The 23,301-nt window shown below is 40.3% G+C and overlaps 1 protein-coding gene across 1 annotated transcript; it reads right to left on the minus strand.

The window, feature by feature from the left end:
• Positions 1-296: 296 nt before the first annotated feature.
• Positions 297-23,079, minus strand: zmat3 (zinc finger, matrin-type 3). Its single transcript, XM_063500520.1, has 6 exons — positions 22,889-23,079; positions 15,543-16,285; positions 15,310-15,450; positions 14,530-14,696; positions 12,516-12,619; positions 297-9,462 (listed from the first exon to the last, which is right to left on the minus strand). The coding sequence occupies exons 1-6, from the start codon at positions 23,010-23,012 to the stop codon at positions 9,254-9,256; spliced, it is 1,488 nt and encodes a 495-aa protein (XP_063356590.1). The 5' UTR covers positions 23,013-23,079; the 3' UTR covers positions 297-9,253.
• Between the last annotated feature and the right edge of the window lie 222 nt (positions 23,080-23,301).

A 23,301-nucleotide genomic window follows, 5' to 3' on the forward strand; every position in this document is an offset into this window, starting at 1 on the left:
CTAACCGCATGTCTGCATGAAGCCAGAGTACCCAGGGAGAACCCACACAAGCACAGGAGAACATGCAAATCCATACAAAAAGGCCCCGGTGAGATGGTGGAGTCTAACCCCTTCTTGCTGTGAGGCAACGGCTCATTTCATTTTTTAATCTTGTTCATATAGAACAATTAGCAGATGTTATAACTGACATGTATTACAATTCCGGGACAATGCGAGATCAAGGAAGAAGCTGCCAGTTGACTTTATGTATTTGCAAACAAAGAAGAAATTGTCACTGTGATAACTTTAACCCCTTGCATTGGGGATTTTATATATTATTTATTTATTTATAGTTTTATTATTACATAAAAATATAATATAAAGCATCATGAATTCATACCGACAATGACTCCTCTGTGTCTTTCGTAAACTTCATTAGTCCTGCCTGCATTCAGTTCCAGTAATTCTGCAGATACCTACCTTTAGTCGCACCAGATTTGTGTTACTTCCTTTATAATTACAGACCTTCTACTGTTATTCGTGCAGAAAAGGTAAAAAGGTAAAAAGAAATGCATATACAGTGCAGCACAAGTCTTGAGTCACGCCTCATTTCTTAATATTTTGCTAGAAATATGGGACACAGGTGCGCTGATTCATTAAAACACCTGCAAATATGTTGTGTATTTTAATCATGCTTCAATAATATTGAGGTCTGTCAACTGGTGAGGCCAGTTCATTGAATTTAATTACTGATGAGGCTTTCATGGATCATCTGCAGCCCCAGATATATCTCTCAGGTCTTTGCTGGATTTATTTTATGCTGTGGACATGACTTTCAGGTAATGATCATCTGCTGTAGACAGTTTTTAGGCTTCCTGCATCTTCTTTTGTCCTCCATTAGCCCAGTTTCCTCAATTTCTTTGAGAACACACTGCACACCATGCTGTGATTAGTCAGGTTTTCAGTAGTAGTAGTTTCAAAGTTGTCCAAAGGATAACTTTGAAAAAAAAAAAAAAAAAGCCTGGAGAACTGTTGCTGGAGACCACTTTAAAACTGACATGAAAGGCTGGCTCCTTGGAAGCAAAACATAAAAAAGAGGGGTTGCTAAAGACTTTTGCACAGTACTGCACGCACACATCAGAACCAAAGACCAATAACAGCCCTGAGTGATGGTTGTTGTTTCAGTCAGATTCATACTGATGTCTCACTGAGCTGACTGTCAGACGTGTGCTGAGCTGTCAGTTTGAAGCAAATCCCTCTTGAGTCTTCTAGGACCACTGATGCAATGATGTGAAGTAGCACTGCATAGCCTAGCATTTATCATAATGAATTGTAAATATCGCTGTTTTAATGCAGAGTAAAACTTTTTTTTAAAAAACGCTATTTTATAAAACATTATCACAGTTTAAAAAAAAGAAAAAACAAAAAGAACGAACAGATGAAAGAGCCATCCCATCCTTGATGAAAGCTAATGACTTGTGCTAACGGCCTGTGCACCACATTTCCGGCAATCTGCTCATACTTTTTTTGTGATATCCCGCTGACAGATAAACAATACCAGGGGCACAGAAACAGCTTTCCTGGCAGAAGTAATATCAAGAATAATGAGTAAGGCCTGGTTATCAGTGCAGTGGAAACTAGGCTATGGAGGAGCGTCTTCTCCCTGTGAGTCAATAACAGCATCAACTAACAGAACATTTATTTCCCCAGGAGCGGTAGGAGCTGGGTCGTGAAAGAGAAAGCTTGAGACACGAATTCACTGTAATAACTATTAGCTTAGATCCATTATAGTGATCGCCACATTTATTCAGAACTCTCCCCCACCCCCCCAACACACACACACACACACACACACACACACACACACACACACACACACACACACACACACACACACACAAGGTGTTCAGGCATCCATTTAGTCAGTCAGTCAGTCAGTGGTATATTGGCAACACTGTTCAGAGGCACTAAAAGTATGCTGAGGTTTTCAAGGAGATTACAGGAGCATTATGGGAGGTTTGGGGGACCCCACACTGTAAATGAAGGTGGGGGGGGGGGGTCCTGGATTTTGCCAGTGCATGAGACTGAATCAGTCAGGATACATAAACTTATGACTGAGGCAAGCCTAACCTATTTTAATTATTAAAAAACTAATATGGTAATGGAAGGGAACATACAAGACATCTGGGCAATGCTAGGATTTGGGGAAATATGATTTCTCGCTTTCTGGCTGAGAGTTTCATCAGAACATTTAAAAAACTCGCACATCTGAGTGACAGAATTGAAGCTGAGACCAGGAGCTTATCTTAAAGGGTTGAAAACACAGCCAAATGGTTATCCTGTCTCTAAAACCTCTAACATCTACCTAGCAGTAACTTTAAACTTTATTGGTTAACAGATGTCACCTTTTCTGGCAACTTCTAGAGTTTGGATATTGTCCCAGTGCTTAAACGTAAGTAAGCTGAGGTTTATTCTGTGGTAACAGATTGCTTGTGAAAAATCTGTGAAAGATCTTCTTTCACAGATTTTCCCCAAAGTTTTCCCCAAAGCTTATAACAGCTAAAGGTCAAGAAAGACCCTTAACTGTGTGTGGTTTCATTGGGAGTTATGGGCTGTAACCACAGTCTGGAACTGGTGTGTGGTCAGAGTGCTGTCAGCGTGAGCTGTTAGGCAGCTGTCAGTGCAGAGAGCTGCAGAAAACTGTGATTAAAAGTAGTTTGGCAAAAATGTAGTTCCACTACACAATCAGTCTAAAATCACAAAAAACATGAAGGAGACTGTGTGCACAGCAGCGTGTGTATGCAGTAATTAGTGAGTTTTAGAGGGTTGGGTTACAGAGCTTTGAACAGAGCCTGGGGAGCTGTTTGTATGTTGGGCTAATTTAATTACCTCTTGGATCTATAGCACAGACCCAAGAGTTGAATCAAAGTTTCAGAATGAAAGTTAAAAAAAAAAAAAAAAAAAAAAAAAAAGCACTCACAAAACTTTTACTTTCTCTGGAAATCCAGCTGTAAAAACAAGTAGAAATGTCTCTCATGTTTTGTGAAGAATCCTTATTATGTATTTGTTGCCCTCATTTGAAAAACAATGGCGTAGTACCACTGGTGAGCATGGCTAACTAATCCCGACTGTGTGCCTGTATGTGTAGCCTAACTGAAAAAGTGTTTCAGATAATGGTAAGCCAACGATTTGGATCTAGTTCTATCCAGACACCAGACACCGACCTGGCCTGACCTGAGCAAACCTTTTAGTGTTCTTGATGATATCCTTCACATTTTGTGCCCATTAACATGGTGTCTTTAAAATGAGACACTCCAGTTCACCTAATTCTGCAGTGGCATCAGTAAAAACAAAGAAAACACTATGGAAATAGAAAAAAACGCAGCAAAACCTTAACAAAAAAGGGGAATCAGTTTGAAGGGGTTTTGAGGAGACAATAACGTGATGGACCAACTGCAGAAGTGACGAGCTAACAATAAAAGCTAATAGCAAACATGCAGCTCAGTATTGTATGAGTCACTCAGTTCAAACGCACATTACCTTGGATCTTTTTCTCCCTCATAAGAATCCTTCACTTCTTTTAAACAGGTCTCAGTGCAGTCTTTCACATGTTTTTGATTTCTGCCACTTCTTCAGATCTTCGGTCAAGTTCTTGTCTTCCCAAAAACACTTCTGTTGTGAATTGTTACGTTTTTTTTTCTATTGGTGTTTTATTCAACATTTGTTGTGTTTTGTGTGCTTTTGCATCATTTTGTTTTCCTATTAGCCGGTGTTTTCCTAACTTGCAGGGCATTTGACCTTTATATGGGCCACCATATAATTCAGCATGAAAAGCAGAATTTGTGTCAAGGATTTTCTACCTAACCGCACAGTGTTGCCCATCTACCCTCAGTCCAACAGTCCAGTGTATGGATAAAACACACAGAAATGACAAATATCACACACATTTGCAACAGCTTCGGCTTCTCACCTCATAAATTTTAGCATAGGAGTTCATTAGAGGCAAATAATGACAACAAAGTCTTCACTTGAACTAAACAACATATGGTAGAACACATTTTCTAAATAAACATCAGTGTATTTTTATATTCAGTGCAAACGTGGGATTTTTTTCCAGTACCATTTTGCAGATTCGTCACAGCACACAGACATTTCCAAACAACCAGCTGTGTAAACTTCATTAAATACTCCTGAACAGCAGCCTTATAGTCTCAGCCTGTGGTAGAAAGATCTTAACAGTTATTAGGTATGACTGTACTCATGCACAAAATAAACCAGATACATTTTATATAGTGTGATACGTAACACACTCTGTCATTTACTGCGAAGCACTGAAGTTTAACTTATTAACCTGTGCTGCTGAAGTAGAGCCACAAATAGATAAGTGAAACCAATAATTATTAAGTATATTGTACGCACATTCTCTATAGTTTCTAACAAGTAAACATAGAATAAAAATGGATACAGTGTCCCAGATATTTGAACTGTTTCAGCACATTAACATACCAAATAATAACTAAACAGACCAATTTAAATCATTTGTACCAGTTAATGGACATATGTTGATGTAAATACATTTATTTCCCACAGTGCTTTTATTTATTTACGTTTTTGGCCTTTGACTGTGTGAAACATTTGTCCAATTAATAGAAATCCTCTGATGCAAAAAACCCCAAAAGACAAACAACAAAAAACAACATAAAAACGTTTCAGTGCTACAATATCCTTCCAAAAATAGTCTTGTGTAAAAGGAGCACTTAACTGGTGGGCTGCTGTGTTTCAGCTCATTAAGTGCAAATTGTGTTTGCCATGTTTTTTCAGGCTTAATCGTTTCTTTTCAGCTTGACCCTTCTGTTTCAGAGATTTTCCTGCTAAACAATAATTTTGCCATTTTTTAAGCTCTTGAAAAGAAAACAGACGTTTTAGAATCAAATGTTGATTACAAACACTTGTAAGTCCTTGTAAATCCTCTTGAGGCCCGACTCGTGTGACATATCAATCGGTGCGTGCACACTGACACAGATTGTTTCCTATTATTTCCTGTGCACGCTGCCCTTTGAACCAGAGGTTCAGGCCCTGGAGCTAACGCCAACCTTTCTACAACACTAGATAATTAGAATTCTAGATAATTAGCGTGGCATCACCTACGACGTGTGCTTATGCAAATTAGTCTGTTTCAATGCTCCTGGATGCAATTAGACCTGTAAACACTCAGAGCAACGTGTGGCGTCATGTTGAGGGAAAAATGTAAAGTGATTACAGCGTTCAGAGGGGTGAGTCACTGCATCAAACTCGCCCTGTATTTGATAACCGGCTGTAATTGGACTGGCACAGACAAGATCAGGTGGAAATCTATTTGAAAGTTGGGGGATGGCAGACGCATTCTACCAGAGCAAATTAAACATTAGCTCCAAGATTTAAATTCAATTTAGTTCAGTTTAGGTTTGTTTATATAGCGGCGAATCACAACTGTTGCGACATTTTATTTATCCCTTAGAAGCCTACCTGAAGCTCTTTCTGTCAAATTTCAGGATTGTTTATAGAACAAAATGACTGGGTGTGCATCAGAGGTTAGTGATGGTGGTCTCTGCCTGTGCAGCTACCTTTGGAAAAACCTGCAAACTGTTCTAATGGTCATCAACCACGTCTTTCCTGATGTACACTGAGGTGTCAAAACTCAACATGAAGGGAAGGGAAGGTCATCAAATGTCATCTTTGTGGGGGGAAAACGACAGAGATCTCGCACACGCTGGCAGGAATATGCAGTTTTCCACATGTTCACCTGCCACTGAGCCACGTGTGTCACGTATGCTGGCAGCCTACAGCCCACATGAAATTAACTTGATTGTGTGACCATGGGTTAATGTAAAGTTAATAATAAGATGAATAAGATGCAGAATAACAACAGTATGTGTAAGCATAATAGCGCCATGATACCGATCTCTACCCATCAAAGAATTCACCTCTACATCCCTGTGACAGTCACATGATTCACCCAGAAACAACCAGTACTTCACTTTGTGTTGGTTTTGACACAGACCAGGGATTTCTGGGGCATCTTGATGGCAGTGGATACTTTGCTGGTGTGTGGCACAAAGACAGGTTGCGTTTAATGTTTTTTAATGTCATCAAAAGGCTATGTGAGTTACAAATAATGCTGCCCATTTGCCATCTAAATTTATGGTAAATGGGCAGCATTTATACAGAAGTTACCCGACAAACTTACTATCAAACAAGAAAATATCAAATATCAGTGCCTCATGTTAAGTGGTAAAAAGCCACAAAACAGGTGGAATTATCACAGAAAGGGGTCCAAACGCTCCACTATGAACATTTCTGTCTGGATCTTTAGGCTTTATTTGTAGAAGCCCACTAGCTTCCTGTGATCTCCTCGTTTTCTTCGTTCCTCTGCAGCTTATCATTTCCTGCACTTGCAGAAGGTGTTCAATAGCTGCACTGGAGTGTGACTCTCATTTTGAGTCCAAGAGCCTGTCAGCGTAATAAAAGGTAATGCTCCCAGCGCTTTCATGTAAGACAAAGCGTGTTATTTCTAGGAGGAGGAGAGCTATTAACAGACTGCAACTCTGCCTCAACGCGCAAGACTAGCTCACCCACGGCTTTTTGTTCCTGTTTCATTAAACTGTGCGGCAAGGTGGGCTAATAAACAGGCGAGCACTTTATTTTGAACGCCTTCTGCTTGTGCGTCCCTCTAGCTCTGCCTTGCTGTTGTGTTTTAATCCCCCAAAATGCCACAGCGCTTTGTCCTCACAGTGCTATTCTCCCGAGCATCCTAGTGTGTGGTCAAGTGTGTGTATTTGTGCTCTGGAGACAAATATAAGATGTGAGCAGCTGCCTCTCCCTGCAGCAAACAAAGCCGAGCAAAGAGAAGGCCAGGATGCTGCTTTCAAGTCCGCTTTCCAGCTCATCTAATTATATGAACTGATCAGACTGATTTAATTACTGGGGAATTTTTTTTTTGTTTCCTCTGCATAAAAGGTCGCAAAAGCAGATTTAAAGGGAAGGTTTTTCTTCTCTTTTCAATAACAAATTATTGATTTTTGAACACTGAAAAAAACAGGTGTATGCTGATAATCTTTTCACTGTTACAATGGGAAAAAAACCCACTGTTCTATTTTAAAGGATTAAAGGATCAGCAGTGTGTAAGGAGAGCTTTGAATGACAAGCTTTTCTGTTTGAATATGTACATTTTGTGACCCCTTCACTATCATTGATATCTGTAGCGCAGATCAGTATAAAAGACTTTTATTTTATTATTACTTTTTTTTTTTTTTTTAGCAATTTTAAATGTGACTATAGACTTTGAATGCATTGTGACAACTTGCTGTGTTCAGCTCAGGACCATTAAACTGGAACAGTTAATCCAATTTAACTTCAATTATATAACTTTTTTTTTTTTTCCAGAATGGGCTAAACACAGGAACACAGCTGGATCTCCTCATATGTGGAAAAAACAACACAAACAGGCCAAAGCAAAGAAAAAAAACATTGCGGCACAATCCATGTTACTATTTAGCAGTCGTTGCACACACTGCAGTAAAACCTGCTTACATCCCCTCTGGGAATCAAGACTGGGAGCATTAAATGACATGTCTCACAAGCAGAAACATCCAGGAGCGCTGCAATTTGCGAGTCAATTAGAAGTTTAGAGTTAAGTGCGTTCGGTTTGAAAGCGTCTTGAGTGAATGAGTTTGCGCGTTTGAACTTTTTTCAAGAGGAAAATTTTGTCTTGTTCTCGTCATCAAAGCATGTTTCGCCCTTAGAGGCAGCCTCTGCTGGCACTCTGTTCTCCTTCCTTCCAAAGTAAAAATGATGAGACTAGCAGCTTTTTAACCAGAACTGACGGTACCAGAGTTACTTACAAAGGCGCCATCCAAAGTGGTACGGAGGGCCCACAGTGAAATCCACACACAAACATACAGTGCTCATAAAGAAGACATTCACTCAGTGCACACTTACAAGATTCCTGATAGTTGTTAAATAGATTATGAGAATTTACAAGAGATGGTGAGCTAACACTGATCAAATAATCAATAGGATTCATGTCTACTATAGTCTATTTACATCTATAATGCAATATTAAGAATATTTACATAACATTTGTGAATACAGAAAAATCCAATCAATGTGACAGATTGGTTTTTTACTATATTGCCAAAATGGCTAGCCAAAGCTTACTCTTTAGCCTAACTTCCTCCAAAGGCACCAGCAAGGCTTGCAAGAGCCTTCAGCCTGATACACACCTCAGGACAAGTAAGAAGTCAGCTAAGGCTCACAGTTTCATATAACACTGTTTCATTAGGTGAAGTTCATTGTGCTTTTTTTTTTAATTAGCAAGTAGTACTTTGGATTTTATTACATCTGTTTGGTTGTAAAGATGTTGAATTTGTGTCCCGTGTGGCTCTGTGGTTGTAAGTTTTCCCCTGCAGTCCCTGCTGCAGGGCCTATAAAAAATACCTGTAGGGCTAAATTACTCGTAAGAGTTTAAAAAAATCATCTCAAACTAAAACTCAGTAGTTGTTTTCCCAAGTTTATGTAACATAAAGTAATTGCCCCCTCACTCAACCTTGTCTGCATTTTTGTACTTTTCAAACTTTCTGCGTATCTTTGTCTTTGCTGAGGCTTCTTGAGCCTCCTCTCATGTCCACCTGACTTTCTGCCAAAAAAACAAAACCCTGATTTCCCCTCTTTCAGATTTCTTTGCATTTCTTTTGCGTTTACCGGTGCCCTGAGTCAGAATGTAACCCACTTAAAGCTTTGGAGGAACTGGAGCAAAAAGTATAAGAAAGGGTAATGGCTTAAAAATGTAGTCTGATTCTGCGGCTAGAAAACAGATTTCTTCTTTTTTGTTCAAAGTTTTAAGATTAAAAATCTACTATTTCCTCTGCATGTTATGAGCTGATTAAATACACACTTTCTAGAGCAATACAAGGATTAATGGAATCCAATTTTAGCCTCCTGTATCAGAGCAGATGTGACATGAAAAGCTATCAGGAAATAGGGATCAAACTGTCAACCCTGCACTTTGTGGACAATCTGATCTACCACCTGAGCCACAACCAGCCACCTCTATTTATATATTTCCTATCAAATTGAAAGATTATGTGTTTAATCCATACATCAAATTAAGTGCAAAGAGAAGTTGATGTAATCACTCCACTAAATATAATCTTCAAAAGTATGGCAGTATTTTCAGTTTCCTGCCCTGCGTTCTTGTACTCTTTACATGTTCTCTTCCCTTCCCCTCTTGTGTCTCTTAGCTGTAGCCGAGGTTCTCCATCTCATGGCGGTATCTTAGCTCCGACACTTTTGCTTTGTGCTGCTTGCTCTCCAAATGCTGCCTGAAGTCCGTCTCCTGTTCGGCTCCGCAGTTGCACATGGAGCAGTAGAACTGTCCGCTGGGAGTCACGCACATGGCCAAGTCCCGGGGGATGCGCTGCCTCGGTCTGGGGTTGTAGTACGGCCCTGAGGGAGAGAAAGAGAGATTGCAGAGATGAGATGGATGGCTGCTAACTGTTATTTTTAAGAGATGTTTGCCTTCTGTAGGCTCTCTCACTTAATCTAGTCTAAGCATTAGGAAGGAAGTCACAATACAGTGCCAAGGGTCCAACTTTAGGTTTCAACTAGTGCCTTATTCAGTGGCAAAATGAGATGAGAATCAACCTAGAACATCGTTAATGGCGGGAAAATAAAGCTCCCAGAAGAAACCCATCCTAGCACTAGAATAACATGGACAAAGGTGGTTTACATCTCGCTGGCATGCACCAGCATGGTAACTTATGCTTTCAGCCTAACCTGCTCCAGCGAAGGTTACAGTATGTTTCATACTAGAGCTCACTGGGTAAGAAACCACTGCGCACTTACAAATCAGTTCTCTGTAAGACAGCCTCATCATTCCTGGAACTAAAATGTTTTAATGTCTCTACATTACCCCGATGAGCAGTAATGAAAACACATTCTTAGATGCAACTTTTCCCATTGATGCAAACAATTTTGCGTTTTTATTTTGTAAGCAGTAACATATGACCCTGAAACAGGGCACCTATTTGTACCTGCACATAGACTAAGCCTACATTTGAATTCTGTTGATTATTTCTTTAATCAGATCCTCCTGTTTCTTAATGACAGGGCTGTGATATTAAAAGGTACACAGTAAGCATTTGTGTTGGTTTTCTCACCGGACTTCAGATAAGCTAAACTTTATTAATACTGTAGCTTTTCTCAGAGTATTGTTTCTTTGTAAAATATCTCCCTCTGTTGACAGTACACTTACCTATAATTGTGACTGGTTAGATGCACCACAATATAGTTTACATTTTTGATTCAGGTTAAAGGATGGACTGAACATAGGACATCTCACAATTCCTTCACTTTTTTTGTTTTGTTTTGCTCATTTCTAACCAAAAAACCCAGCAGAACTATTGGATTCCCATCCCTCATTATTAAGAAATGCTAGCATTTCTTGACTATGACTCTTATCTTTTTATAAAATGCTACTGGTAAGAGTAGATGCTGCCAGAAGTACAAATACTTTATTACTGTACTTCTGTAGAATTTTCAGGTATCCATACTTGAGTATTTATTTATAAGACCATTTTTTTCTTTTATGCCCTTTTTAAACAAATATCTGTACTTTCTGCTGCTTACATTTTCAAAACAGGCTCATTGCTCATTGCTGACAGATTTGGGTGGAGTTATTATATCACACTGCGGACCTTCAAACATCAAGCCGATTTGAGCCTAAACCGAAACACATGAAAGATAATCCTGTTCGTTCAACTTTTACTGGAGTATTTTTAACACTAATATCTGTACTTCTACTTAAGTGCAGAACATGTGTAGCTTTGCCACCTCTGGATGCTGCTATAATTATGCATTGAAAATATGAAATGGGCATAGGAAAACGCCAGCATTTTACTGTCTTAAATTTATCTGTTAAATCTTCGACTTTTAACTTCGTATAAAATGCTACTGATATTGTAGTTGAATGAATTCATCTGCAGTGTTTGTTTTTTTTCTGTTGTTCAGTGATAAAAATGCATCCCAGACCCATGTGTGTATGAGTGCTGTGTGTGTGATAAAGGTACACAAATGTGTACAGAAAGAAAAGCTGAAAGGTGTCTGTGATTACATGATGTGAGTGTTGCTTGTGTATGTGTGTGTTTTAACAACACAGAAAAAGGAGAAGAAAATAGAGAGATAGAGAGAGAGATAAAAAAGACAGAACGAGAGAGAGAAGCTATTTTAGGGATTGTCCATCAAGAAAACTGATTAAATCAGCAGATTTTTTTTTTTTTTTGCCTGTGGAAGAGTGTGTCAGCGGGAGACTAAGAGGGATTTGCTTTACTGTATGACTTATGATTTATCTTGTTTTATCTCGAGCTGAAGTGCAGGTGCTTATGTGTGTGGAAAGACAGAATAGGAAACAGACACGTGCAGAAAGAGATGGTAGCTTGACGTCAGCAGAAAGTCTGACATTACCTTACTCTGTATCTGTTTTCACACATGCACACGATGGTGAAAGCAGACACTCACACAAACACAAAGAAAAATACAGTTAAATAATAATTATAGAAGACCGTTCAGCCTTAAAAAAAGAAAGAAAACACCGGCCGGTAAAACATGTGTGACCATGTAAGGGTCATGCACTGGACATAAGTAGGTGGGTGCACCAAAAAGGGTAGAAAATCCAATGACATGAGAGAGCTTTAGGAGAATAACTCCTATCTGTGACATCATTTAGTTTTTTTTGACAGTTTCCACACTGACTCAGCAAACAGACACTGCCCTCAAAGGCTGCTGAAAATGACTACGGGTCATGAAAGCTGCTGTAACATGAATTATCAGTATATGGAACAGGTCTAGACCTAAGAAAAGGATTTTACAGCATTCGCTATATCTCTTTAGAAAGACTGTTGGGGTTTTTGCAAGTACAAAATCAGCTTTTAGAAGAGAAATTGGCATTTTGAACAGTGGCCTCTCGGGGTAGGTACCATACACAGACAAGATTATGTGTTTATCACATTTTATGCCGCATAAAAAGACCAATTTCAAAGGCTAGTGTGCATCAAATAGAGTTGTTTGAAGACACAACCAATAACTCCAATAAAAGAATATAAGATCATTAAAGAAACAGCCAAGTTTACTGCTGATTGGTCCTCAAACCTCAAACCACTGTGTATGAACAGGTGACATTTATTCTAGGACTGCTGAATATAGCTTGTTTGTAGTGACGTATTTTCCAACCACCGCTTAAGATAACACAGTAACAGACATGACCCTCAATAGCCAGACATATTATTGGTCAATTCATTAAATAACTTCAGAATTTGCTTTGCTAGTTTGCAGCCTTTGAATAGACGTGGAATAGGACAAAATCTCCATATCTTTGCATTTTACTGACCGAGATAGCTACAACAATGCCACTTAAATGTAGAGTTTATCAGATGACTTTTGATAGTTATCTTTAAATTATGCTGATGTCACTTTTTAATTAGCATTTAATTTTCTTATCTTACCTGGCATGGAAGCGGGTACTTGTGGGCTGCGACGGTTTTTCACTAGCCGGTACTCACTGCCATCTTTCCTGTTCCTTCTTGGAGTTGTCTCATTGCTGCTTTCCCTGTAACAGGCAAAGCTAGAGTCAACAATTGTTGGTCCCATATCACATGTAAAGTTAACATGGCTAGCTTGAAACATGGAATATTTTGCCAAAGCCCTGAGTCACCCCTCATTTCTCTAAGACTTTCATGTTATTTTCAAAGATGGTCTTGAGCAGTAGTTCTATAGCAGGGGTGTCAAACTCCAGTCCTCTAGGGCCAGCATCCTGCTTGTTTTTTAAATATCCCTGCCCTACCTGCTGCTGAATACCTGGATCAGGTGTGTTTTGCCAATAAGAAGCTACAAGGGCAGGTTAGTTGGAAAACTAGTAGGACAGCGGCCCTCGAGGCCTGGAGTTCCATACCTGAGTTCTACAGGCTTGGTCTTGCAAAGTTTTTCTTTGGACATAGACTGCTTTTTCACTCATTTTCAGTCCAATTCTTGTACCTGACCATTTCCAGAGGAATGATTTTTGTTTGTTTGTTTGGTAAGCGACTTAACACTGACCTATGAATCATTCAAGCATAAAAAGGGACCTAACTCTAGGGACAAACCAGTGTTATGTCCATAAATAACAACTTACCAAATTTGTCTTTGGTAAGTTATACCTTTAGGGACTTTGGTCTAGCTGCCTGTTGTAAAAACACATGATTTGTTCTTATCTCTTTGGTTGAATCTATTAAAACTGCCAAAGATAACACAGTTTGAAATAACAAAATAGTAATTTTGTAGCAACACAGTGATTCCAAAAGTGCGATCAGCAGAAAGCAGTTAAGGAAACTGAACAAGTGGAAGACTAAAAAAAAAATGCGCAGGCATAAAAAAGAGCTATCAACAGCAGATGAACAGTATGTCCTGTCCACAACAGAAAAAATATCCAGCAAACACTGACAGAGAACCTGAGAGATGCATTTGGTCCTTCAGTTGATCCATTTAGGCCTCATCTGAAATTATCTCAGTGGAAGGGTGGCTGAAGTTGTTTTAAAGAAGGGAAACAGGGAGAAAAGACTGAGGTATACCAAATTACACAAGAACTGGACTTAAAGTAATTATCAACAGGCCTGTTGGAGTTATGATTCCAGATGTGAAATGTTTGGTTCAAATGTTGATAATATCTACAGCCAAGGTGAGGAAAGAGGTACAACAACGAGTGTCTACATCCATCTGTAAAACACAGTGGAGGTTCTGTCATGTTTTGGGGCTGAAATTCAGCCAGTGGTGCAGGATCTTGTCAAAATGGATGTTTTCATCCATCAGTGTGATGACCACAGAAAAGTTTGGTCAGACTTTGATCCACCACACAGCCCCATTTGGAAAGCATCTGATTGGCACTGGCTTCATTTTTAAGCATGACAATGATCCCAAGCACACTGCTAATGCAGTAAAGGCACACCTTTGAAAAGAAACTCACAATGGAAGACTATCAATCATAGACTAGTTTACCCAGAGCCTCAACATTAGTGAACAGTGTGGGATGATGTTGACAGAGAGCAGACTAAAAGGCAGTCAACATCCAAAGAAGAGCTTTGAATGTCCTTTAAGAAGCCCAGAGAACTATTCCTGATGTTTGAGAGAAAGAGAGTTCAGACTGTGTTGCAAAATAAAGGTGGTCATACGAAATATTCAGCTGCATGCTTTTTTAAGATAATAGAAACTGCTTTTGCTTATATACTGTTTTATTATACTATTTTTCTAGCAAATTGTAAAGAAACGACGGATGGTTCAAGATATTTGCGCAATGCACTGTATATCTGATTGCAATTGCTACATTTCTTTTTCAGTTAATGCTGAACAAGGTATTGTCTGTAGTGGGCCTCCACTTGTGCAGTTAGAACATTTGCAAAACAAAATATACAGTATTATGCCTGCATAAAACACAGTGAGGATGAAATCTCTGTCCAATAAAGCAAACATGTCTTCACCAAAACCTACATGGTACTCGAGTTCTGTTGGGCCTCAGCCAGCCGTAGTTTCTTGGCATGGTTCTTGCCCTGGTAGTGGGCCTGCGCAACTGCTGGTGAACTGAAGGAAGCGTCGCACAATTTACAATAGTCATTCTCTGTGGCCAAGATGACCCGGGGCGCCCCCTTATACAGCGCCTGCAGAGACAGGACAAAGCAGCACAGTGTTTGTGGTGAGAGGAGATTTGGAGTAAACACTGTGAAAACAAGGAAAGAAATGTTCCATTTCAGCAGGAGGAAGAACTCATTGCCTTTAAGATGAAAGTAAAGCCTAATGGAAGCTATTAGTTAGTAAGAGGAATTAAACTCTACAATTGTCTGAATATTACATTGACATATTACAAAGATTTTGAAAACAGGAGATAAAGATGTTCCAGAGAGTAATATTATATTAAAGTAAATTAAAGATATAATATTTAATATGTAATATTAAAGGTGAAATATTTTGATGATGCTATTTTTGTCAGAAAGATTGTTATTTTATTAGCAAACATAATAAAACAAATATTTCACTGGTTACTTAGAATAAATAGACTTTTAAAAAGCAGGGATTGAGTGTACAGTGGTGAGTGTATGCTGTGAGTGTCTGCTGTTTAAATGAAACAGAGTGACTATGCAGTTCTCTACCACCTCCTCAGAGCAAGTGACCGCCATCATCCGAGAGGCCACTTCAGCAACAGCACACCCACTTCCTAAGCTAACACTGTAGCATTAAGGTAGGCTGGTGCTAGTTCTTAAATACGGGCCTTACCTGCCTGCCTGCGTCACTGTCGGTGGACCCTGAGCTCAGGGCTGTCTGGCCCACAGTCTCAAGGGCTTCTGGGATCCTGATGGCCGGTGGCTGCTGACTGCCAGCATAGAAATTTCGTAGCTTTTTACTGTGGTTCTTTCCCTTCAAAGAAAGATACAAGATGTAGATTTTATTTGATTCTTCACATGTTTTTCTGTGCTATTCTGCATGTCTGAATTTGGCTGTCAGCTGACCTGGTAGTGAGCCTGTGCCTGCTGAGCAGAGTTGAGGGTAACGTTGCAGAGTTTACAGTACAGCGGTTTACACAGTTCTTCTAGTCCCAGAGAGTCCTCCTGCTCCTCTGTCCCCAGCGAGGAGCCCTCATCCTGGGGCTGCTCACTGGTTGGGGCTGCCTGGCCTGGGAGTGGACCGCAGATGAGGCTGGACACTGGAGCTGGGATGAGGGCTGGTCCTAGGGGCCTTGGGGGCATCTGTGAAGGGTCAGGGCCGGGAGCAGGAGGTGAGGACAAGGGGCTGGGAGGGAGGGGAAATCGACCTGCTGTTGGTGCCACTACAGGTGGAGGCACCAGTGCTTGTGCAGGGTTCATATGTGGAGGCCCCAGCTGCTGTGTAAGGTCCATGGTTGGAGGCACTATTGCTTGTGTGTGATCTACTGGTGGGGGCCCCAGGGTGTGTGCCATTGGTGGAGGCCCCAATGACTGAGCTGGAGGCATTGGAGGGGGGCCTAAAGTGTGTGGCGGGGTAATGGGAGGAGGCCTTAATGTATGAGGTGCATTTATGGGAGGCGGGCCTAGACTCTGGCCATGAGCCATAGTTGGAGGTCCAATAGATTGAGCGGGGGCAATGGGTGGTGGACCAAGAGGGTGTGCAGGTGCCATTGGCGGAGGTCCCAACTGATGTAGAGAGTCCATGTGTTGGAAAGGCTGCTGGGGATGGCTGAAGAGACTCAGGGGAGGCTTCAACATGGTTTCTGGACCTGGGGACATTAGAAGCAATACACTCAGGTCTGCATTACACACATAAACACAGATATTAGAAAACAAAAACACCTCCTATAAGCAAATTCAGTGACCTTGATGAGGATATCAGCGATGACGAAGGCAGACATTAATGAAAAATATACAGTCACTTACACGCACTCTATATTTTATGCAATTTCTTTCCATTAATGTTTATTAGCCTTGTTGGCTTTTAGGCACTTGTCTGTTTTACTATATTCAAGCAGGAATTCAGATTTTTTTTTTAGTCATTCTGACTGACCATTGTGTTTGAGACTGAATGGATGACTCGTGTCTCCATATGTGATAGACTGGTGACTTGTCTCCGCTGTGCTCCGTCTCCGTGGGATTGGCTCTAGCCCCGAGACCCCAAGTTAGACAAGTTGTGATGGATGAATGGATGGATGGACTCTCATCACAACTTTCTATTCAGTTATCAGCTAACGTATCCCACTGACTGACTAATGGTAATTTGCTCTCTTTTCTTTGAGCAACACCATGACATTTTCTTGTGAGTAAAGCGTATGAAAAAACTACAAAAGGCTTTCCACAAAACTAGGTTCAGATAATCATGTTCCTCTTTGTGTGAACTGTAAACCAGTTTATGATTCTACTGGCTTTTTACCATTATTATATTGAGCTTTCTGTTTGTCCAGTTCTTTAGTTTATGACCAAATGCAGCTATAAACAAACACCGTAAACGCAGGGAAAACTGTACTTGCTATACATCCGCATTTTAACAATTCCATTGTGAGCATGTTGGCCTGCTGATGGTATCATTTTGCTCAAAAGGCTGCTGTGCCTTAGTACAGCCTCAAAGACCGACTGTGCTGGCTGTGATCTTGTTCTGCATCAAAATACACTCTGAAGAATGTTACTGCTTATATTTCAGAAAAGCATTTTGGGGTTTTTTTTTTTTCTGTCGCACGTGGTAAAAAGGAGACAGAATTTGCAGGAGCTGTAGTGGAAAGCTTTTACACCTGGTATGATCTCTTCTGGGAGTTCTACCGTGAAGCAGGAGATTTGGGAATACAGATTTTGATCTAGTTGTATAAAAAGAAAATTCTTTGTAAATGACAAAACATATGGAAAATCATCGAAACTTATTTGGAAATATGATCTCCATTTTATTTAAGTAAATGAATGTGGAAGAGTCATGATGCAGATTTAAGGAGATACTGTTGACTGACCGATCATCAAACATACACTGTGAGGGAACTCAGTGACTACAGTACATACGTCTAATAGCCCTAAGGCTGGAGAGAAATTATCAAACAGAAACACATTCTCGGACAGAAGAGCTTCACACTCCAGTGGGCACCAGAAAGATTAGTCTGAGTTGCAGTGCCTGCGGTCATGCAAACAGGACATTACATACACATCTGTTTGCACACACACAAACAGAGGCAGCGACAGTAAAATACAGTCTGAAGTGTGACTACTTGGATAAGCTGATACAGTGTGAGTGTGTGTGTGAAGGCTAGGCACAACTATGTGTGTGCTGCATGAAAAAAAATAATAAAAAAGGGATGATGTTAGTAATGGCGCTGCACTAATTTCAGTTTGTTCTCTTTTGATGCTCCAGTATCATAATATTAGTAATATAATATATCCGTGTGTGTTTGCATGTGTGTGTGTCAGTGCATTTCCCCATATTGTCAGGTCAGTAATAGGCCAACAGCTGTGTCAAAATTCACTGTGCTGGAAGCTTTCATCATCCAATCGGACGCCCGATAGAAGTGAATCATGCACCCAAAATAACATCCCTGGCTGTTTGTGTTTCCGACTGCTGCTCACTGTCAGTCTGTCTGTCCAATATGTCTAGCTGCCCATCTGTCACCTGGCCTGGCTGACCTCAGGAGAAAGGTATGCCAGACAAGTCACTGACCTTACTATAGTGCTGTCAACTGCAAGATGAGACTCTGGAAGAGCGAGCAGAACTGGGTGTTGTGCCCCACACATTAAGATGGAAACCTAGACCATGCAGTTTCTGGAAAAAGTGCGGTGGGACTGTTGGTGGGACTGGCCAAAAGATTTGAAGGGAGATGGCTCATGAGCACATTGGCAGCTACTTTAATAATTCAATTCAATTTAAATTTATTTATATAGCGCCAAATCACAACAACAGTCGCCTCAAGGCGCTTTATATTGTACAGTAGATCCTACAATAATAGATACAGAGAAAAACCCAACAATTATATGACCCCCTATCAGCAAGCACTTTGGCAACAGCGGGAAGGAAAAACTCCCTTTTAACAGGAAGAAACCTCCGGCACAACCAGGCTCAGGGAGGGGCGAGCCTGGTTCAGGTGCTGCAACCACCTGGCCATAAGTGTGTTGTACCTGTGATAGCAGCTAGTTTGTAACAGGTTTTTATATTCAAAACGCAGTCAGCCTGTTCAGGGACATTTAACTTGTTGCAGTAATGCTGTCCCTCTGCAATGTGGAATAATTTTGTAAACAGGAAAATGTTTACAGTTTTCCATCTGAGATTGTGAGGATTTGCTGTATTTGAACTCACCATCTTCACAATGCAAAGGAGAGGCGAGCAAGCTCGCAAGCAAAATGCCAGAGGACAGTAACATACAGTAAGTTCATTTTGCAGCTGTGTGTAATTAAGCTTTGTATACAGTCACAACATATTGACCATACATGTTTTCACCTCATGAAAGGTTCACGGTGCTGTTTTTGGAGCACCCTGCAGAGGTATTCCCAGGCATCCATTGAGACTATCAACATTAATTTATTTGTAGTAAACAGGAGTAGAGGTGGTTAACACAAATGTGAGTCAGTAAATAGACAGCTAACAGAACAATAATGCCTCACTGCCAGAAAAATCTAACTCATACTCAAAGTGCATTGCAAACATCAACACAGCAAATGGAGCCTTGAGAGCAAAGACGGAGAAATACAACAGGAAAATGTGTTATTAATGTTACAAGGATAATAAAATTTTAGCAATTAAAAGATTAAAAGTGGTCCCAAAACCCTTCACATAGAAAAACAAAAACATTCTTGATAGTTTATGCTTCAGATGACCATATTTTCACTGGTGATATTTGATGAGAGCAGTATAGTATATTAAACTACACGAAACACCAATGCTCAGCAATGTTCATTAATCGCACCAATTGCATATGACAGCATCGGCCTTGTTGGCAGCAGCCTCAAGAGAACCCCGGATCGCTGAGTGAAACAGCAGCAACTCAGAAACCCCCACCACAGGACGGCTGACCTTTTTTCTTGGGTCATTAAACAATTCAGGGAACACAGCGTGCCACCACACAGTAGTTTGAGCATTTAACCGCATGCTTTGCATTTACTGTATACCAGTTAAAAATATAAGATAAGCCTGAAGATGTTGCAGCTCTACCATCACTGCCTCCAAGAATGACACGATAACTTGCAAAATAACTTTACAAGGAGGTCAGCTTTTTAAGGAAAAACTGTTTTGGTCTCCTCTGTGGATCTCTGCAAATTATAACTATTTACTAAAGTTTTTTAATTAATATAATAACATGCACTAAAAGTTATTGTGCTAATTATATATTGGTACACATTTTTTTTTAAATGACCTCACTCTTATATGCTTCACAGTAATTTAGTCTACTGCCTATAATTCCCCGACTCCTTTATATTGCAAATAACTAAAACAAGCAAACAAGCAGTGTGAGAGACATTATACTTTATCTAAGTCATTCAGTAGAATAAACCATTTTTAGGGTTTTAACCAGATTGCACTGCAGGAGGTGTGCTCACAATTAAAATCATTAAAAGATCCCAAATTTTTAAAACAGTTTTCCGATGGTTTGGTCTGATATCTCATGCCCCCCCAAAGCGCACGCAAAGAAACTATTTTTGGCACGACAGTTTTGTGTAAGATCTCATTATGCGGCATATTCTTCTAGATTAATGTAACTGGGCTATGTGCTTGTTGGTGAATCTCTATCTGTTTGCTATAGAGCAGTGTCTAAACAGTCTTTTTACACCATCACCATAAGTGCAAGTCTTTTCTTTGTCTGCACTTCAGTCCCTCTGCTAGTCAGAGAGACCTTTAACACCTCTGTACATTTGTAACTTGAAGCCTCTCACTCCTCAGGCTCCATCATTAAAATCTTAAAACACGGTCACATTTCGAAGCCCTTACAGTCAATCTGTTCTTGAACTCGAGAAATAAAAACATCAAACAGCTTTATTTTTGTATTTTTTCCACACACTCCTTGCGCTTGTTGGCATTTTCAGCTCAATTAATGCGTCCTTCTCTGAAAGTACAGAGAACATAATGACCAACAGAGGCATCTACAACTGCTGTGTATGTCACACACTAACATTAAATCCATTTGTTCATATTTTGCCTTAATCTTTGTTGTTGTTGTTTTTTTTCGTTTTCGTTTTTGCTTGATCTCTTGTTTTTGTTCCAAAGTGTGAAGCCAAAATCAGCATCTACTTAGTTTAATGTCCTATTATGATCCTAGGCAGATGGACTGTAGGCAATGATTGATTGGTTTGAAGGAAACTGAGCACAGTTATGATGCTCAAGCAAGGAAGATGATCACACAAAGATGGCATAAAAAGCAACCTGCATTTCAAGTGTTGTTTTTTGCTCCTCATTTAGCACACATGAACAGAGTTATAAGGAAAAAAAACCAAAAACCCAAACATTGTCCAACTGTGCTTTTATTTTGGCTCTTTTGTCTTTCTGTAGTTTTCCTGTGAGCTAGATAGGTCAAGGTGAGCTTGCTTCTTTCCTTAGACCCAGATCTGCACCCACATAGTGCAGTCCTCAGAGCCGCGGACCATATTCAAACGTCTACAGCAGTGGACCTTGCTGCAAAGTCAAAAAACATTTGTGGTTTTGCATTTGAGGCTTTTTAGATGACACATTCAAAACCAAGCTTATATAGCATTACTCTAAAGGCCAAAATACAAGGTGAAAGTGCAGTAATCCTCACAATTTTCTAACAATGTTGTTCTCAAAGTCTGAAAAGTAATTTTCAAAAATTACTTAAAACTAAATCGGAAGTTACTCACTAATCAGTCACTTACGATTTTTTTTGAGCTCGACTCAAAAGTTCTTGGTTTAGAAGCAAGAAACAAAAAAATCTCCTGTCTTAGAGCCTGAGAATCTGATGGCCTCCACCGAGAATCTCTAAATAGGCCAAGTGTTCATTTTCTCTAGAGTTTCTCTTGTCGTTCTGTGATGTGTCACATCAATTATAGAGCAATGAGAAGCGCATGCCTCCTGCACTTATTCCATCTGCTTCACTGGGCACTGGACAAGCAAGAGTATATGCAGCAAAGACCAGATACGTCTTACTGTACTTTGCAATTTACCCACTGTACCATTACAATAAAGCCTCAGGTCCATTTTTATATATCAGCCGCAGTCACAATTTGAATATCATTCAGCTGTCACTACTACTAGAGAAGACTTTATGTTAATAGAATGATCCAGTGGTCCAATATCTAACATGTCAGTGCTATTTGCCTTTAAAGACTCCCTGTCACATGGCCAATCCATTAAGCTGCTACTACTATATTGATTAGTGTCCATTCTATCTCATAGAAGATAACTATCATAATTTCAAAACATCTTGCTGGGAAGTATGTGCATATTTCTGGCTGCAAGTGTTATTATTGGCTTTGGTAACTGATAAAACATTTAGTCAGCAACATAGAAACGTTGACAATAATAACAGTACCAAAGTTAAAAGTGGCAGCATTATTAAACTGAAAAACCATTCACAGAGAAAGGCACACAAAAGGTCTATCTCTTTATTTATTCTTATTTTTCATCACTTAGCGGGCTGATGCATGAAAATGGTACTTATTCTTCTTTTTTTTCTGTGGCTGTCCCATTGATGGGGTACTTTTACACCCCCAGATCCACCTACATTCATGCATTACTGCAACGTGAATTCACTGTGACATTTTCATCATGACTGAGAACCTTAACTGAATATGACAACTCACTGTTTGATGACACGGATATTACCAAGTGGGTTGATCATTCTCATGCGGTAATCTTCATCATCTATGACAGACACTGACCTCGAGTCCCCTAAAACCAGCCAGCAAAGCCCGCTATTACAGCGACTTTGCAGGTCCAGGGAAGAAACACTTTCCGTATAATTGCCACATGTCACCATCAGCTGTGCAGCGACTCAAGTAAAGGAGACCACAACGATTATTTCGCTTGTTCTCACAAACAGCGGTGCTCGAGATAGAAAACTAAGCATTACATTAAGGTTTCGCATATTTCAAACCTGGAGTGTTCGTGGATGAAGCGATTCGGAGCTCTCCTGTAGTGCGAGAGACTACAAGAGTATCGACAACCTCAGATTTTGCATCGCAGCATCCATGCTCTATAACCTGAACAGAATGGTGGCTCGTGTACCCCCTCCTCACACCCGCCGGCATGACATTAGGATGATGACAGCAGCACCAGGGCAACCGGCTTAAACATCCTCGCTATCATATGCAAATGTCTCCGATTAGATTTTTCTCCATCCTCGCACATATGCGCATGAGAACTGCTGACAGTCAGAGGGCAGGTCCTGTCTGGACCAGCCTCTCCTTACCTGGCAATCGTGCGAGATAATGGCTGCTGTCACCGTAGCTGACAGGCGGCGAAGTGTAGTTTCTGCAGTATTCTGCACTCTGGTAGTACGCGGCATCCCCGCTCTTAAGCTGCAGCGCCATCATCGCAGGAACATCCCTCTGCCAACTTCTCCTCTCCAAAAAACCGGGCAGCCAGGCAGGATGACAGTCCCTACCAACGCTCAGACGCCGCGGCTCTCACCGGAGGGGTGCCCTAGAGAGGAGAGTGGAAATTCAGAAGGCGACACCAAGCAAGAAAAAGTGCTAATCCTTGACTTACATGCCAGATGTGCGGGTGTTTTCACATTAAACATCAGCAACGATGTTCTTATTCTCTAAACTAGATTTTAATGACATAAACCCAGCCTGGATCCCCCTAACCTCCCCTCTCCTT

Source organism: Pelmatolapia mariae, linkage group LG17 (genome assembly GCF_036321145.2).
Source record: "Pelmatolapia mariae isolate MD_Pm_ZW linkage group LG17, Pm_UMD_F_2, whole genome shotgun sequence".
Lineage (NCBI taxonomy): Eukaryota > Metazoa > Chordata > Actinopteri > Cichliformes > Cichlidae > Pelmatolapia > Pelmatolapia mariae.